The following is an 18,331-nucleotide window of genomic DNA, read 5'->3' on the forward strand; positions in this document are numbered from 1 at the left end:
GACTAAATCAGGAACTAACTATATATGATATTAGTTCCATCCCTCTCTATGCAACAATCAATGCATTTGATATCCCATCCTTACAAGTACTTGGGTTTCCATTCGAAAGAGAAAATTAAGTTTCACCATGGTCGATTAGCACGGCAGAAACCTCCTCTACTGTTTTCTCACCTTCAAGAATTCTCACCACATTACTAATTCCAACATCATGCTTGCTTCTTCCTCTGAGTAGTCTTGTTCATGTACAACAATTTTGTTGACCAAAAATCAATGAGCCTCCCTTCCTTGCAGAATACATAGGCCTGTAGTCTCACATCATATATAGCATGCTTTGATTAGTCGTTAACGTATTAACAATAGCTTAGTGAGGTGTGCTGTTGTCATCTTAGTGTACTGGGGATCGAGTATGTAAAACTCTCTTAATTTAATTTGAATATTAGCTAAACGAATCCCGAAGCAAAATAGATTTTTCTAACAATACAGTACCTTGCCCAAAAAGAATTTGTTCTCGTTATTTGGATTCTCAATTGCAATACTTTTCCCGCTAACAATTTCTAGGATGACAACTACAAAGCTGTAGACATCTATTTTGTCCGTTATGATACCTCGTGTTACGTATTCAGGTGCCATAACTGCAGAAACCATAATTACATGAACAATAGATCGATTAGGTGCCATATATCCACTGCAGAAACCAAAATTACATGAACAATAGATCAATTAGGCTATATTGAAGAAAGACACCCAGAAATAACTAAATTACATGATTAGGTTGCTTCATGCATTGAGAATTATATTGTTTGTAAAATAGATGACTACATCTTAATATTGAAATGAAAGACTTGAATAAAACATTAATTTGGTAAGAGAGGATTTGGTAAAAAAACAGAAAAAAATTTAAATTTTTTTTTACCCACCTCCCAACGGAATTATTACTATTTTTAAACCGTTTAGGGGGGGAGGGGGTTTCAGAGTAAATATGAATGTTTTATTTTTATAAGTACCCCACAATGAATTTCATTTTTCACTACTCCAAATTCTCTCAAAATTCCCTCAATCTCTTTAATTTATTTTCATAATGTTGTACTAAATTCTCTAAGATTTTTATTAAATTAAGATTTATTTTCAATTAATTTGAGTATCAAGTGATCAATATTCTTCTATGTGGTAAGATCAAATCATCATCAAAGCGATCAAAATCAATTCTTCATCAAGTGATCAAGATCAAAGTAATCATCAAGTGATCAAATTTTTTCCATGTGGCAAGATCAATCGATCAAATGGACATTTGACATGATCAACCAATCAATAACAATCTCAAAAAATAGTCGATCTCTCCATACGAACCCGATTTCTCTATTACCAATTATTTTGAATTTGGAATTCATTTTCAATATGATTATAAAGAAAACAACAAAGAAAATAAAGAAACAAACCAAAAAACATCAAGATTTTTCACTAAGAATTCAAAGGAGAACAATATAAAAAATAATCACTTTAATCCTAAATCTAAGTCCTGAAACGCTTGTAGACCTCTAGCCTCTCCATTTCTCTCTCAAATCCTAGAAGAATTGACTTAGTATAGAGTACAGTCTAATACTCAAATATACAAGAGTGTAGATTAAAGATCAATTAAGATTCAAATTAGAGATGGAGTGTAGTTCTAAACCCAATGGGATAGTTGTTGGTTACCACTATCCTAATATAACTAGAAAATCACTTTCACAAGAAAACTCAATCCTAAAAGAAAGTCCTATAAAACTAGCATAGAAGACAATGCTCAACATCAATAGCAATTCTTTATCAAACATGAGGTGAAACAAAATTTATGTAATAATCTTCCAGGGATAATATGGTCTAATGCGCCTTGACTCAACATTAAACGACCCGACTGACCTAAATGTAGGTGATGTTTAGTGTCTTTGGTCAAATCTGATTGTTGTTGACTAGAGGCTAGTTTAAATGTAGTTTGTGAGAAGTCTCAAATACCCTTGAATATGAGATGAAATGACATTAATAATCCAAGACAAATTAATGAAATGTTGTTAGATTAAAAAAAATGAAGATTAAAATGGGTATGATCACGGTGTAAAGATTTTGTATTCTTTTAATCAGTATCAAGGTGTAGATTTTTAGTTTTCTTCATTGAATCAATTCATCATTTAGGGTTTTACTCATAAGTGTGGCTTCTTCACTGAATCAAATCATCTTTATAGGAATTTTTTTTCGCAATTAATAGCATTCATTGCAATCATGAAAAAATCAAGTTTAAAAATCTCATTTGCCATTAACTAGATAAAAATCATTTTCAACGAATCCATAAGAATTGATCCAATTTATTTTTTATCGAGTTCGGGTAGAGACCAAAGATCTCGATGATTAATCCATCAGAAAACTCAAATGATAAGGATATATATATCATTGATTTCTTCATGCTCGTTCCATGTTCGAAGTATCCTTCGTACCAATAAGAATCTCTTCCTTGCCTGATTTCTTCTTTATATAGATAGATATAGGATCTATGAGGTAATTAATTGAAATTACATTTTGTACAACAACTCTTCCTATTCGAAAGAAAAGGCTCCCTTGATCATGTATCGCTCTTACATGGAATTGCAAATCTCTAGTTTGTCAATATAGAGCAGATCAAATTGTATTAAAGTTTGTAATGGATTTCTTCTTTGTAATATTAATTGATAGAAGCCTCATTGGTAAGTACTATGAGATCTTGTGCATTAAAACCCATGGTTAACAACCCAAATCCACTAGTATGCAATATTTTCTTTTTCAGGTGAAATCTCCCAATTTATGAAAGAAGCGATTTTGTTGTTGTGGAAAAAGAAGCCTTTGGATGGTAATGCATGTATTTGGTTTATTTAGAACTATTAGAACAGGAACCACATTTTGGAGAATATGAGTCGAATCAATAACAAAAATATTTTTAGTGAAACATCTTTCACAATTTCTGGACAGATAGTTCACTACTAGACTAAGTGATAAGTAATTTCACTCATTCACATACGGATCAAGAACATTTGGAATCCATTTTATCCGAAGAGACATTGCTTTTACTAATTCGAATTGAAGGATGATATCAATTCAATCTATGTTTTAGTGTCATATACATAGTTTGCACATTTTTATAACCTCATATCAAGTTCATCATTCCTATAATCAGTATCGTCAATATCGATATTATTCATAAGATAACACTTTTAGGCTTGTCGTCCAAAAACTTGTTCAAAAATATGGTTATGAAAGGATCATCGGAACAGCTAGGTATTTGACCAAATATGATTGTCCAATTCTTATTGAACATAAACTAAAATACCCTTCTAAAATTATTAGTGGAGCAACAAAAAAAAAAAAAAAAACTATGAGATGGCAAAATTAGTAGCACCTCACAAGGTTTGTGAATAAGAGATTGTTTGATAATGAGAAATCAATATCCGTCTTTTTCGTAAATATGATCTATTAAACTCATAATTCGTTAGATGCATAAATGTCAACTATTTACAATAAGTAAATTAAGACCTATTGGTCCATCATTTGATGAGTCAAACTTAATAAAATTTGATGAATCTTTTTTTTTCCCCCTATCATTAAGGTGGAGAAATGAATCAAGAATTATCTTTCGATCTTCATCATCAATTGAATCAGGTGGATAACACTACATGAAAAAGGGGGTAAACTTGACATTAAGGTCTGTCGAAATTGCTTGGATTTAGTCAAATTTTACAGATCTTGGTGTCGAATTTACCACTTTTTCACGTAGTGTAATTCTAATATCACCAATTTCACAGTGGTATTCCTAAAATCAAATATGCTTTTTTCTTGCGATACTATAGCTATACACTCTAGGACAATTGATGGTTCTCTGCATAACTGAGTGCTTTTATTTAAAAGCACACTGTACTCCTTACGATGTGCTCTTTATTAAAGGAAAAAAAAAAAAAGCCGGACTGGTTAGGAAAGAGAGAGAGAGAAAGTATTTGTTATTAGGGTACAAAGTGTGAATTGTGAGATGCAATAGTTTGGCATAAAGCAATTATATATACCCCACATGTATAAAGCCATAAACCCCACCTGATCCTAAAATCCATTTTTTTTCCCTTTATTTAGAGGAAAATTTTGATATCCTATTAGACATAACCTGAAATATGCCTTTGTGGCCTAATCTTCTGAGTCCTCCTCCAGGGTTCAGTCTATCTCTCTTTCTTTTTTATTTTATTTTTGATATCGCAGGTATCCCCACCCTTTGGGTGGGACTAATCCCACGGTCACACGCACCGCCCCCTCGAAAATTCCTACACGTAATATTGAGTCAAGGGTCAACTGATCAACCGTGAAAAATGAACCCAAAGAATTCATACCTTTTTGGGTTACAATCACTTGACCTACCCTTCTTGATGGGCCTATGTGCATAATAGCTTGGTTAGGTATATGTAGACAATGGGTTTAAATACCAAGAAAATGATCAAATCAATGGCTGATAACGTTAATACATCCACTCAAAAATGGGTCTGAAGGTTTGAGGCCTAGAAAGTATTCCATGACATTAGGAGGCATGGAATTTTTCTGCTAAACAAATGATGGTTTCCACTAGGGGTACAATTTGGCTTGGTTCAAGGTCAAATTGGACTGAACTGCCATAGGTCGGTTCTAATAAATAAGAATCAAAATCAAACCAAATTCCATTGGAACCAAATCTACCCAAATCAAATTAAAGTCGGTTTGATTCTACAGATTGCCAATATTCTATAAATTATGAGTTATATTTTTTAACGAAAAAACAAACATAAAATTTCATACAATAAATCACAAATTTATCATAAAAAGTCATTAGTTTATCCATAAAAAATCACTAATCTATGTCCTAACTCTTAAAATAATTTATAATAATTATTATACACATATATATTTATTTATTGCATAGGGATTCGGTTCTATACAAACTTGATCTGATAACCAAATCAAATTGATTGGTTCTCCATTTTTGTAACCCGGATCCGAACCGCAAGTTATTCCAAACCGAATCAAGTCAACCCAAAGCTGTCGGTTTGGTTCGGTTTTAAGTTTGAACTCGATCAAGTTGCACCCTTAGTTTCCACAAACTATTAATATCTTATCAGATGTTGATATATTTTTACACCTTCTTATGTTATTTTATTTCACCTTTTTATATTATTACAAAAAAAAAAAAAAATGTATATGTTTATCTTCTTTGTGTTTCCACATTTTCTTTTCCTGATAAGCAATCATCAGGGTGTTAAACTTTAGGATAATATAGATATAACCTCTGAGTTTTGGTGAATATTTAAGATAGTCCTGTTTTCCAACTACGACACCCTTGACTGTAGTCATCTATGAGGGACTTATATAAAATGATCTAAATACCCTCTTCAACTACTAGCAAAATCGATATATTTGTTCATCCTCAAACTCCTCCATCAATTTAGCTCCTCATTTTTAACCTCTCACTAAAAGTCTTATGAATTTTCTCACTAACAGTGTGTTTGGGTTGAGAGAAATGAAGAGAAAAAATTAATTAAAAGAAAATAAAAGAAATATTGTTTCTCTCCACCATCTTTGATTTAACAGCACATGAACATAAGTTCGGAGAGAAAAAAAAAAGGGTAGAATTGTAATTTTAAATGTTTATCCTTCTGAAAAAAAAATTTTCCTCTTCAATTTGGGGAGAAAAGAAAAAGAAAAAAAATATATTGATTCATTTTTCTCTTCACTTTTTTTCTTTTCCATCCCCCACTTAACAATTCAAACAAGAGAAATGGAGAGAAACTCACTTTTTTTTCTTTTATTTTCACTTTGTTTCTCTCAATCCAAACACACTAAAAAGTCACAATCAACTCACCAAAAATCCTATTTTATTTTGAAGAAGTGAAGATAGAAGGAGAGAAAATCTTTATCATGAAGATAAGGTTAAAGATTGTAACACTGAAGTTGAACAAGGATGATTTTGTAATCAAGGCATTTAAGTCATTTTATTAATCTCTTAAAAGAACACCATGATCAAGGGGTATTTTATCAGTTTGAAAACATTGGTGTCTCAAATACTCATCAAAATCTGAGGGGGTGTCACTTCCTAAAGTATCCATCCCTTTATTTTATTTATATTTTAAAAAAAAATTTACTCGTCCATGAAAGAAGAGAATTAACAAGTCTACATGACAACTTTCCGTACAATAATCCTCGGCATCTTTCGAAGGAGTGTCCAAAGCTTATTGCTTTATGAAAGACAAATAAGAATGTCCGAAACTTGTAGCTTTGATCTATGGAGGGAATTCGTTCTCTTTTAATAAAGATATTTTCTTTTGTTACTTACAGCTAAGATTGACTTAAGCAATAGTTTAATATTTAATTTTTTATAAAATGGTGCAAATCATAAATAAAGGGATCAAAAAATGATTGGTGATAATATGACTCTCCCATTGAGACTGCCCTGACATGTGGTGTGTCAGACCCATGGACTTTATGCCTTGGGATACGCAACAATACATCTCCATATGCACAACCACACAGATTTTTGGGGATGTGCGGTTGTATATCCTGAGGCATAAAGTCTATGATTCTGGCCAACACAACGTCAAGGAGTCGATTGAGTATGCCACTTGGGGAGTCATATTACCACGACTCTTAAAAAATTGATAGGTCCACTAAACTTGACTAAAAGTTTGTGGGACTGTGAGTTGGATTAGTCTTTCTTAGAGGAATGTTGGCCCCATACTCTTGGAAAAAACTTTGAACCAGTTAATCTGCTTTAATCTGCTTCAAAATTTTGGATGAACCCTCCCCCTACATGGTATCTGGCTTGTCATGTTTTTGTGAATATTTGAGATATGTCTATATTTTGAAATTGGTACACACCCTTGGACATTACGGCCCTACTGGGTCACTACGTCATATTGCGGGATAAACGACTGTCTTGAACAGTCGTTTTTGACAAAAACGACTGCCGCTACAGTCGTTTGCACAGTCGTTTAAAAAGGAGTCGCGATTAGAAAGCGACTGCCGAAAAAAGTCGGGAAAAACGACGGCTTTGATCCGTCAAAAAGACCGTCGAAAAAAACGACGGCTTTGGGCAGTCGTTTTTATGAATTTATAATTAAAAAAAAAAATAATTTTTTGTTTGGTTCGCAGAAAACTGATAGCGTACTTCTGGCTGCAGTATTGTATTAAAATGCTACAGAACTTTGAAACGTTGACTGATGATTAAGTCAATAATGAAACTGAATCTAATTGATGTACCCATCATTTCCGATACGGATAGCACACAACAAAAAAAGAAACCTCCGTCCTAGAAATAGATAGAAGAACAGATACATTGATACACATCAACCTCTACTATACTCACACCATGGACTCTACAAAACCTCCTTCAGCCTTTATTTCCACGAACGGGAATTAGATCTCTTTAACAATAATAAGGGGTGAACACATATTAACACGAAACACGAATCACCGCCATCCCACATGCCATGGTTGACGATTCAACGCTATCAATAGGTACAATTTTACGATCGAAAATCTGTCACTCCATAGAAAAATAAATCCACCTGCACATAGAAAAAGTAAACTTGAAACATCACAATTGAAAAAATTGGATTGATCAACTAAGTGCACAAACAGAACCATCTACTAACAACAATACGAGTGGGTTCGATTTGAGCTTGCCAAAATGGTCCAACTTTGGTGCAGGGCATTGTAAATGATGTCAATGAAATATAAGTGTAGAATTTACATCTGTTAAGAGACTGTCCGAGTAATTAGAGGTTTTGTTCCTGTTGTTCTGTCTCCCGGCTACAATCTCTATCAAAAGTACCCCAAAGCTGTACACATCTGCCTTTTCTGTTAGCTGACCGTGGGCTGGATATTCGGGAGCCATATATCCACTGTAAATTAAATAAATAAAAAACCATATAGTCATCATAAACATAGTCCATTATATACACACATCAGACCTAAACACCTTCATGTAGATAGATTAGTTGTGGGCAGTTCTTGTCTAGGGGCATAAATATGTTATACGTGCATGTGTGCACATAGAACAAATGTTTGTGGAGAAAGAAATTTATCATTCCCCCAGGAGGTTGCATAGTTGCATGATGCTTTCTATGGAAGATGAATCACAAGGATGTTTAAGTTAGGAGTAGTTATAGAGATCAAATCATTCTAACAAACGAAAATTCACTTTACAACTATTCTAAAGGTATACATACTTACAGTGTTCCTGCAATTACAGTGCTGATGTGGCTTTTATCATCTTGGAAAGACCTTGCCAACCCAAAATCAGAAAGTTTAGCTCGAAACTTTGAATCCAATAGGATGTTACTGGATTTTATATCTCTATGAATGATTCTGATCTTTGAGTTCTCGTGCAGGTAGACCAAACCTTCTGTTGTGCCAATAATTATCTCAAATCTCTTCTCCCAGTTCAGTACTCTTCTTTTGTTTGGATCTATTGTAATTATGATAAAAAATTGAAAAGTTTCATTAGTCCTTCCATGCAAGAAACATTAATAATAATTTTTATTTACTTAAGAATCTAGCATAATAAGTAGACTCGGAGATGGGAAACGATAATCGTCCTTGTAGACTAGTAGATTGAGAGTACCCATGAAATTAGTAACTAGAGTTGCAGATTTGGAGGTCGAAATATGCAAAGTTCCAACTAAATAAGTCACCAAATTCATCGAAATTCCATTAACGCAAATCCTCTCAGCAAGTGCAGTACCTGTTCTAACAAAAAAACAGACAAAATTGTTAACTTTTTATGTGAAAAAAAAAAAAAAGACAAGAAGAGTGACACATTAATTAATATTTATAAACTAAAGAAACATACCTAAGATTAGGCCAACTGAAAGCCATCCTCCTGTTTTGGATCTGTCAACTGGATTTCCTCTGAAGAGAACCCATTAGCATGTTTTTTCATAATTACCTTCCTAGAGTTTTGTGGTGCAAAATGAGCCCCAATCCAACACCATCCACTCCTGCTCAAGTCAATTGACAATTAGAACCCAATAATGAAATCTCCTACTTACCCACACACACACATTTAATTAAATTAAATGTAAAGGAAGAACAAATAGAAAAATACAATCCATCTCTTGTCAATGAAAAACTAGCAGCTAACATCAGAGCCAACCAACTACTGGCCAGGCAACAATTACCAGGCAAAAAAAGAAGAACAGGAGAGTCTTTTATAGGACACCCACACTCAACAGGGCAAAACCACCTAAGTGGTCCACCATCAGGCCTAATCAATTCCTTTGCTATATCAAGATAATCTTTCACACTATAACTCCCATACTCATCATTCCACAACACATCCAAATGAAGTAGAAGACAATCTTCAAGTCGTTAAGTAAAATACCTTCCGCCCATGAGTTAAACGCATACGACCTCCAATGGTATGTCTTACCTCTTCAGTTTCAAGTTTCTCTGGAGTTACCTTTCAAACACAATTCCTCATTTTAAACCATTTTGTAACCCATTTGAAGAACCATTAAGTTTTGCAAGCTTGGCCATGCTAGGTACATCTTTAGAAATCAATGGGAACATCTGAAATTCACAAGCCAAAGCACACACAGAAGCCAGAATATAAGAATCAAATGCTGCCACGGACCCTTGAACTATCTGCCCAGTTAATTTCTTGGTTATGGAAGAGCGTTCGTGTGGCTTGCCATGCTCTATTACATGTTGTTACCAACACAAGCAATAAATCAATTGAAAGAACATGTGAACTATATTATTTTAAGCACAAGAAGCGATTTATGATGATTATATTCAACACTCACCCTCTTCTTATCAATTTCTGTTCTTACTTTCTCCATGAGCATTGCCAACACAGCAATGTGATCAAAGTCAAAAGACCCAATCTCGGTACCAGGACATTCCTCTGGTCTTGTTGCAAATATGACAATACTACACCATTGTTCAGCAAAAAGTTCATCATCAAGTAAAGCAAGTAAGAGATCTAATCGTGCACTAGTGGAGTCATTACTTCCATGCAAACACCATGGGACAAAATTTTCCTTGAAAACTTCCGAAAAATTCAATGGCTAAAAACAGGGCCTAAGCAAGCATTAGTGCATTCAAGCATTCATCTAGGCTAGGCACAAAAGTAAGTGTGAAATGATTACATCTTCACATATTGCAAACAAAAAATAATAAACATGTGTTCTTTCTTTTTGAACTATGACCTCTAAGTTGCCTTGAATGTTTCAGTAATGCCTCGAAATGTTTTGGTCGAGACTATTTCGATTTTTCTCCTGACTGAAGCATTGCTCCGGAACAAGGTTTTTAAACCTTGAATAGTAGTAATAGTAGTTGTATCAACAAACAAAAGGTTCACAGATCAAGCATAGAAGAGATGAGGATGCTGGAATAGATAAGTGGAATGACTAAAAATATATAAAATTAGAAATATATGCACTCATGAAATAAAATAGCAGGCTCGATATGTGATAAACTAAGAAAGAGTAGATACATCTGGTTTAGTCATACAAATAGAGCCAAACAGACTTTGCGCCTTACCAAAGATCTGATCAAAGGAAAAGCCTTTGTCACCATAGGTCCTGCTAAGAGCTCCAGAGGCCACGTTTCACCTTTCTGCATTGCATGTTGGTCTAGTAACAACAAAAAGTTCACAATCTGGCCAACATTCTCAGAGGGACTTTGAAAGTGCTCTGCTAGCTGAAATATCTCAAGACAGTTCTTCTAAAGTGTCGCACAAAAGGTGATGACCAAATCACGTTCCTTCAAAGAAGAGTTTGACAGAATCTCAATAATGCATTTTCCCAAATCTTGCATATAGCTCAAAGAGTACTTGATATTCTCCTTATATATTGTTCTCCCTTGAAAAGGTTGGATACTTTCCTCAGATGAGCCGCTAAACTTCCCAGAAACTACTACATTTTTATTTTTTGGGTTAGAAGGTAGTCATGCCACAATAACTTTACAAGGATATTGTCAATAAGACTGGCTTGAAAATGATAAACCCTGTCCATTCCATTAAAATATCTGCACATCAAGCAAGTGACCAAAAACAGAAATTCAAGAAATGAATGAAATGTACCAATAGTCCAATACTATAAGATGCAGAAAAATGTTATGTCTGCTAATTGCAAGATCAACAAAACACAGCAAGACATATATAGCATGGCATGAATAAATATGAGGTGAAAGCTTAGAAGATTCACACCTTGATGCACTATTTATTCCCCAAAGAAAACATTCTTTGAAGGCCTTGAAAAATGCCAGTCGATCCCCATCAGAGGAGTGGGATGGGTTCCTTCCTTCCCATAGGTTCTGGAAGAAATTCAGAAAGAAGTGCTCTCCATCTATTGCTTTAGGAGGTATGGTATCTAAGAACAGAACTAACCATAATGAGAATCCCTTTAAAATTACATATTTTACCTGACCAAAACCTGCATTCATGAAAGCATTAACAAAGGTTGCTGCTAAGTTCTGCCTTGCTGAATCAACACTTGCACCAGCACTTGCTCGGCCATCAATCAAATGCACCTAAGAAAACAAAATGTAAATAAATCATGCAAAGAATTAACCCACACATGCACACCCTCCCATGCACCCACACTCGCCTATGGCTTGTGCATCCACATGTCACCTCTATATAAAATATTAAAACATCCTAAACATATTTACATTTTGAGCAGTAATAAACTAAGTCTCTGGTGACTATTCTGCAATGGATGCAAGTTACAGATGCTTCTCAATTCAAAAAGAACCATACAAAATATATAACCTCTGAATAAAATAGATAAACCAAAAAGGAGAAAAAAAATTTAGAAAGAAAAAAAAAAGAACAAGAAGTATCAGGTCATTATATCAATACTTTAGCTATCTAAAAATTAATCCAAGAAAGGAAAAAAAAATGAAAACCAGAACAAGGCCCCAAATACTAAAGTGCGATTTTAAATCAATACTTTAGCTATCTAAACAGTAATCTAAGAAAGGAAAAAAAAATAAAAACCAGAACAAAGCCCCAAATACTAAAGTGCGATTTTAAATCAATACTTTAGCTATCTAAACAGTAATCCAAAAAAGGAAAAAAAATTAAACCAGATATAAAGCTCCACCAATAGAGAAATAAGCAAACTAGACCTTAAATCCAATCTGAGTGCGCAAACCCTAGATCTGATTTCAATTTCAGATTCGTAGATTTGAGATGCATCTGGGAGCGAGTTCACAAACCCTAGATCTTGGATGCTGCAGAGAGAGAGTGCATGCTAGAGAAAAATATAAAGAGAAAGAGATCGAGAGAATTTGAGAGAGAGTACGAGAGAGGGAGAGAGCGAGAGTGTGATCGAGAGATTTGAGAGAGATAGAGATGAGTGCGAGAGAGCGAGAGTGTGATCGAGAGATTTGAGAGAGACAGAGATGAGAGACAGACGCAGATCGAGCAGAGAGAGAGAGTTGATATAATACAGTTCATATAACTAATAAGTCGTATGTGAGTAAAAACGACGATTAAACGACTGCTAATAGCTGTCGCGATTTACGACAGTCTTTTACAGTCGTTTTTAACCCAATTGTGGAGTCGCGAAAAAAGGAATATGACGTAGTGGGTACACGACAAATCATTTACATTTACAAATGTTTTGCAATACAAATGGTTTACGATGAATGATTTGCTATTGCTTGATAACTATTGAAAAATCTCTTGCCAATCTTTTTTTTGTGATTGATTGATCTTTATAATAAAAAGTTTCTTCGTGATTTTACAAATGATTTGCTTTCAAACACAAAGGCAGTAGTGTTCCTCCAAAACTTTTAAATGACAGCTTTAAAGTCAGACTCCACACAATAACTCTCTTAAGGGTAAAGGCACATGACCTAAAAAACTAGAGGGATTTTCTTTTCGTCCCTGCATTTTGTGTATATTTGATATACCTCTCCACATTTTTGAGCTAATGGCATACCTTTTAATCTCAATCTTCTTTAATATACTAATGAAAGATGATATACAAAACCTTGATTTTTCTTTCTAAAATGAATCATTTTCAATCTTTTTTAGTACAATAGTGGTAATGATAGTAACTTGGGGCAGATTTACAGTGGGGGCACTTACCCCCACAAGAATTTTCAAATTCTATAGATTAGTGAGCTATTGCGACAAATTTTAACGGTGGTTAAAAAATTTGTCAATAGTGACAAAAAACTTAACCACTCGTAGTTGCACCTACAATTATTATTTTTCACTCTTAATTATCCCCACAAAATTTTATCTACTCTTGATTGTCCCCACATGGGCAAAGTGACATGGTGACAATGTGATAATTACAATGATCGTCCCAATGAATATGATGGCATTGAGATCATTATTTTTTATTTTATTTTTTATCATTAGTTGATAAGAGAAGATCGAGTAGGGGTGCACATTGGATTGGGTAAATCCGAGAACCGAACTAATCCGAAGCCTTTTGGATTGAATTGGTTCGGATTGAGTATAGCTTGGTTCGGGTGCGGATTGTATATAAAAAAATCCGATTGATTTGGTTCAGTTCCAAATTAGGGGTATAATGGAACTGAACCAATCCGATAACCGAACTAATCTGAAGTATATATATATGGGGACGGTTCAGCAGCCCTAAAGTTTGCCAAGTTTGGTGTCAAACATTTTTCAAAATATGAGTTAGAAGCTTTGGAATGAGCTGATTTTTTGTGAGGATGATCTCTATGATGAGGAGATCATCCTCACCAAAAATCAGCCTATTCCAAAACTTCTAACCCCATCAAAAGTGATTTACAAAAATTGGTCGGTCCACGATTCTTCAACTTGTAAATTAGGGTTAGAAGTTTCAAAATGGGCTGATTTTTTGTGAGGATGATCTCTTCACCGTAGAGATCTTCCTCACAAAAAATCAGCCTATTCCAAAATTTCTAATCCCATCAAAAATAATATACAAAAAATGTTTGGCACAAAACTTGACAAACTTTAGGGCTGCCGAACCGCTCCCTATATATATATGTGTTTATTTATTTAAAAATAAAAGCCTTTCTTAGTTTCGTTCTTCTATTATCTATTTCTCTCTTCTTCAACTTCATCTTCTCTATATTTTTCTAACAAAAATTCATTAAAAAAAATGTACACAAATCTCTCTCTCAACTCTCAAATGGATTAACCCATTTATAAAAAAAACTTTTTTTAAAAGTTTGATTCCTTGTTTGTTTTTTTTAGAACCTTTATACTATGTTTGTTAGATAAAATATATTAGACGAACCTAGACTTAGATTCGTTAATCTACCAGTTATGGATTATTTTCCTCACTAATCCATCCAAAATATCAATTTTAAAATTGTAATTTTTTTTTTTAGTTTCATTGAACTTCCTCTAATATTCAATTTATATAAATTTTAGTCAAAATTTAATCATAGAATCATTTTCATTTTAAAAATAGGCATTATTTATGATTTGATCCAAAGGATTCCTCTTTTGAAAAAAAAAATTAGTTTTTCTATTTTGAAAGTATTAGAACCGAGAATCGATCCGAACCAATCCAAACTAAAGTTGGTTTGGATTGGTTCGGTTCTATAGGATAATTGGATTGGTTCGGTTTCAAATTTTTAAAACCGATTATATTTGGTTCGATTCTAATTTTATAAAAATCTGAATCAATCCGAACCATGTGCACCCCTAAGATCGAGGACAAGAGGTTCATGCATGCCGTAAGGGTATTTAAAATATTTGTCAAAATATGAAGGAGTATGTCATCATCATCACTGTCATCTAACAATTGCCTATCATCATCAAGATATTCCAGAAGTTGAACGACTGATTTTAAGAAAGAAACCTCAGGGATTTTAGATCATTTTTCACTAGTCTATAAGAGAAGACCAATGTCAATAGACATATCACAGATTTAAAAATATACAAGATTACCTCCAATAATCATAAAATTAAAAATTCAGAGACAGAAACAAATCCCACTTTTTTTCTCTCTCTCTCTCTCTTTCTCTCTCTCTCTCTCGTGACCAATGGTGACGGAGCAATACGAACCTCTTTTTCATAAAAAAAAAAAAGAGCTTTAGTCTTTTCCACGTGTCACTGGAGACAAAAGCAACCAACTCATCTTAGAATATAATAACTACACTTTGCTTCCTCCTATGACGAGTCGACAGACGGTACAGAGTACGGCTTCTCAGAGAGAGAGAGAGAGAGAGTGAGTCATGGAAAAACTTCCTTCCACCCCTTGTTTTCTTCTTTTCTTACTTGTCCTCCTCTCGCTTAGTGTACTCCTAGCTCAGAGACCTCCTGCTTTGGCGCTGCTGCCAAATATAGAAGGTAATAAAACAGTATACTTATCATAATTCTCTATGATTGGTAATCAATCAATCAGTAGCTGATTTTGAGTTTAATTAGAGCTATTTGCTTCATCATACTTAGGTGCTGTTTGTTAAACTGAAAAAAATAAGTGCTGAATAGTATTAAGCGCTGAAACTTAGAAGCGCTGAATTTAAGTGTTGAAAAAGTTGTTTGTTTAGATGCTGAATCATGTTTGTTACACATTGCTGAAACTGATAAATTGTCTTTGTTACCCTTACAATCATATTATACATTGTTTACATGTTTCAAATGCTTATTTATTATCAAACACAATAAAATATATTATTTCTTATAAAATTTAAATATAATTTATTTTTAAATAATAAATAGTACTCAAATCTTCAATTTATAAATAATAATTTCTATTTATAAAAGCCCACAAATTTCAAATTAAAAATAATAATGTCATACAAGTCACCAAAATTTGAATCAACTTTAAAAGAACTTAATTGTGGATGAATAATTTTCGATGGAAATGAATGATGTGTAATTATAAAAGCACCCTATGAATTAATAAGGGCAACCCATTATAGCCATTTTTTGTTTTGTTTTATATGGATTAAAGTTTTTGGAATGAGCAAATTTTTAGTGAGAATGGTTTATATGGTCTAGAGATCATCCTCACCAAAAATCAACCTATTTTGAAACTTCTAACTCGTAAAAATAGTTTTTTTTTTTTTTTTAAAAGGGACAATTTACGGTTCTTGAACTTGTTTTGATAGGGTTAGAAGTTTCAAGATGTGCTGATTTTTTGTGAGGATGATCTCCTCATTGTAGAGATCATCCTCACCAAAAATCAACTCATTCCAAAACTTTTAACCCATATAAGACAAAATAATTTAGCTATGGTGTGGGTTTATTAATTTTTGGGTTGTTTATATACTTATCTATGGGATATAAGAGGTAATATCCTTTTAAGAATATGGGCATACTTGTCCATGCTCAAAAAAACAAAGGGCATACTTGTCCGTGTTGAAAAAAGCGAAGTGCTTACCGCTTCAGCACTTTTTTTCAGCATCAAAATAGTGCTGAATTTTTTTCACTTATTTTCAGCAATAAGCACGAGTAAACAAACGCGCTATTTTGACAAAAGTGCTGAATTTAATTTTTTTCAGCAATAAGCGCTGAAAAATAGCGCAAACAAACACCGCCTTAGACTCACCAAGTATTTGGGTCCACTAAAAGGTGGGCCAAACCACAATTCAAAAAATGGACAACCTAAGTTGCTGAGCCCACTCCACACGATTGTTCGATGGGAAAACAATTTGAAACTTCACCGAAGCGGGAGCAGATCCTCTGTAGTTCAGTCTCCCCGCAATTCTCTGAATTTAGAATTGACGGTTGAGGGAGAGTCAATACATAAAATCTCATTCTTTAAAAATAATAATAATAATAATAATTAGAATTCAAGGACTGTCCACTTTCAAAGTCTTATTGGGCTTAAAAGTTTATCATTTTTCTTTAAAAAAAAAAATTAGATCTGATCTAGGACATGATGGTTATATGATAGAAATGTTAGATTTTCTTTTCAACATGTTTATTTCCATTATTTAACAGTTACTATGGGGAAATTGTACCACAGAGGATCCGCTCCCCACCAAAGCTAAACTTCTCTCAATATTTGTAAATAATTTAATATTTATCATATTTTAAGAAAAATGTTACAGTAACTTCCCACGACATTGCACTGACATGGAGGTGTATTTGAAACCATAGATGCTTTTCTGTGCCGATAAGGTGTATAATACACTTTGAAAATTTCACGTGTGGCACATGTTGAAAAAATCTAAATTAACAAAACATCCTCAAATTCTTATTTCAAATGTGCATTTAATGCATCTTAACGTGTGGCACATGTTAACAAAATCCATATTAAAGTGTTATAGATTGGGGGCCTGTATGCTCTTAACTGTGATGATAATCAATATTTCTGTTATGTGGAAATTCTGGACGGTAAATGCTCACATCGCCTTAAGTTTTCAAATGCAAGTGTCTTGAGATTATTCCGATGATGACCAAAGAAATGGCATCGTCTGTAACCGTGATACTTATACTACAGGGGTTTGCCGATAGAACTGTATGATCTCTCTCTCTCTCTCTCTCTCTCTCTCTCTCTCTCTCTCAACTTCTTCAAGCAATAATCTAATGATAACTTGACACTCCCATGTGACATACTCAAAATACTCTCTTAATGTACAATGTGTCACACTCGTAGATTTTCTTTCATGGGAATACATAATTGTATAAATTTATGAAAATGTGAAGTTGTGTATCTCAAGGTATAAAATCTATGATTCTAGCACATGTCACGTCTAGAGTATATATTGAACATGTCATGTGGAGAATCAGACTTGTATTTTTTTTCCCCTATTAAACCATCGTTAGAGTGTTAGAGTGTTACACTTCTAAGATAAAATCCTAATAGTATATATAACCTTTGAATTTGATGAATATTTAAGGTAGCCCTCTTTTCCAACTATGACACCCTTGACTGTAGTCATCTATGAGGGACTTATATAAAATGATCTAAATACCCTCTTCAACTACTAGCAAAATTAATATATTTGTTCATCCTCAAACTCCTCCATTGATTTAGCCCCTCATTTTCAACCTCTCACCAAAAGCCTTATGAATTTTCTTAGTAACGGTGTGTTTGGATTGAAAGAAATGAAGAGAAGAAATTCATTAAAATAAAATAAAATAAAATAAATATTGTTTCTTTACACTGTGTTTGATTTAACAGTACAAGAACATAAGTTCAGAGAGAGAAAAGGGAAGAATTGTAATTTTAAATATTTTATTCTTATGAATTTTTCTTTTTCTCTTCGATTTAAGGATTAAAAAGAAAAAAGAAAAAAAAAATTGATTCATTTTTCTCTTCACGTTTTTTCTTTTCACTCTCCCACTTAACAATCCAAACAAAAGAAGTGGAGAGAAACTCACTTATTTTCTTTTTTTTTCACT

At 33.5% G+C, this 18,331-nt stretch overlaps 1 protein-coding gene and 1 long non-coding RNA gene across 11 annotated transcripts in view; both read right to left on the reverse strand.

Annotated features, from left to right (window-relative positions):
- The window catches only part of LOC147392071 (uncharacterized), a 57,841-nt gene that overhangs the window by 13,593 nt on the left and 25,917 nt on the right, over positions 1-18,331 (reverse strand). The gene's annotated exons all lie outside the window — the stretch shown is intronic.
- On the reverse strand, positions 6,984-12,466 carry LOC147392073 (cysteine-rich receptor-like protein kinase 2). Of its 9 annotated transcripts, XM_086458842.1 has the most exons (9): positions 12,145-12,465; positions 11,437-11,544; positions 11,222-11,328; positions 10,555-11,040; positions 8,861-9,008; positions 8,633-8,757; positions 8,242-8,476; positions 7,760-7,910; positions 6,992-7,574 (listed from the first exon to the last, which is right to left on the reverse strand). In XM_086458842.1, the coding sequence occupies exons 5-9, from the start codon at positions 8,884-8,886 to the stop codon at positions 7,533-7,535; spliced, it is 579 nt and encodes a 192-aa protein (XP_086314968.1). In that variant the 5' UTR covers positions 8,887-9,008; positions 10,555-11,040; positions 11,222-11,328; positions 11,437-11,544; positions 12,145-12,465; the 3' UTR covers positions 6,992-7,532. The 9 variants fall into 9 exon arrangements, 8 of the variants coding, with proteins under 8 accessions (XP_086314976.1, XP_086314971.1, XP_086314970.1 ...); XR_015182913.1 differs by having other exon boundaries at positions 6,984-7,574; positions 7,662-7,910; positions 11,222-11,544; positions 12,145-12,466; XM_086458850.1 differs by having other exon boundaries at positions 6,990-7,574; positions 8,633-8,752; positions 11,222-11,544; positions 12,145-12,464.

Source organism: Akebia trifoliata, chromosome 11, assembly GCF_017979445.1.
Source record: "Akebia trifoliata isolate Shusen 1 chromosome 11, ASM1797944v1, whole genome shotgun sequence".
NCBI lineage: Eukaryota > Viridiplantae > Streptophyta > Magnoliopsida > Ranunculales > Lardizabalaceae > Akebia > Akebia trifoliata.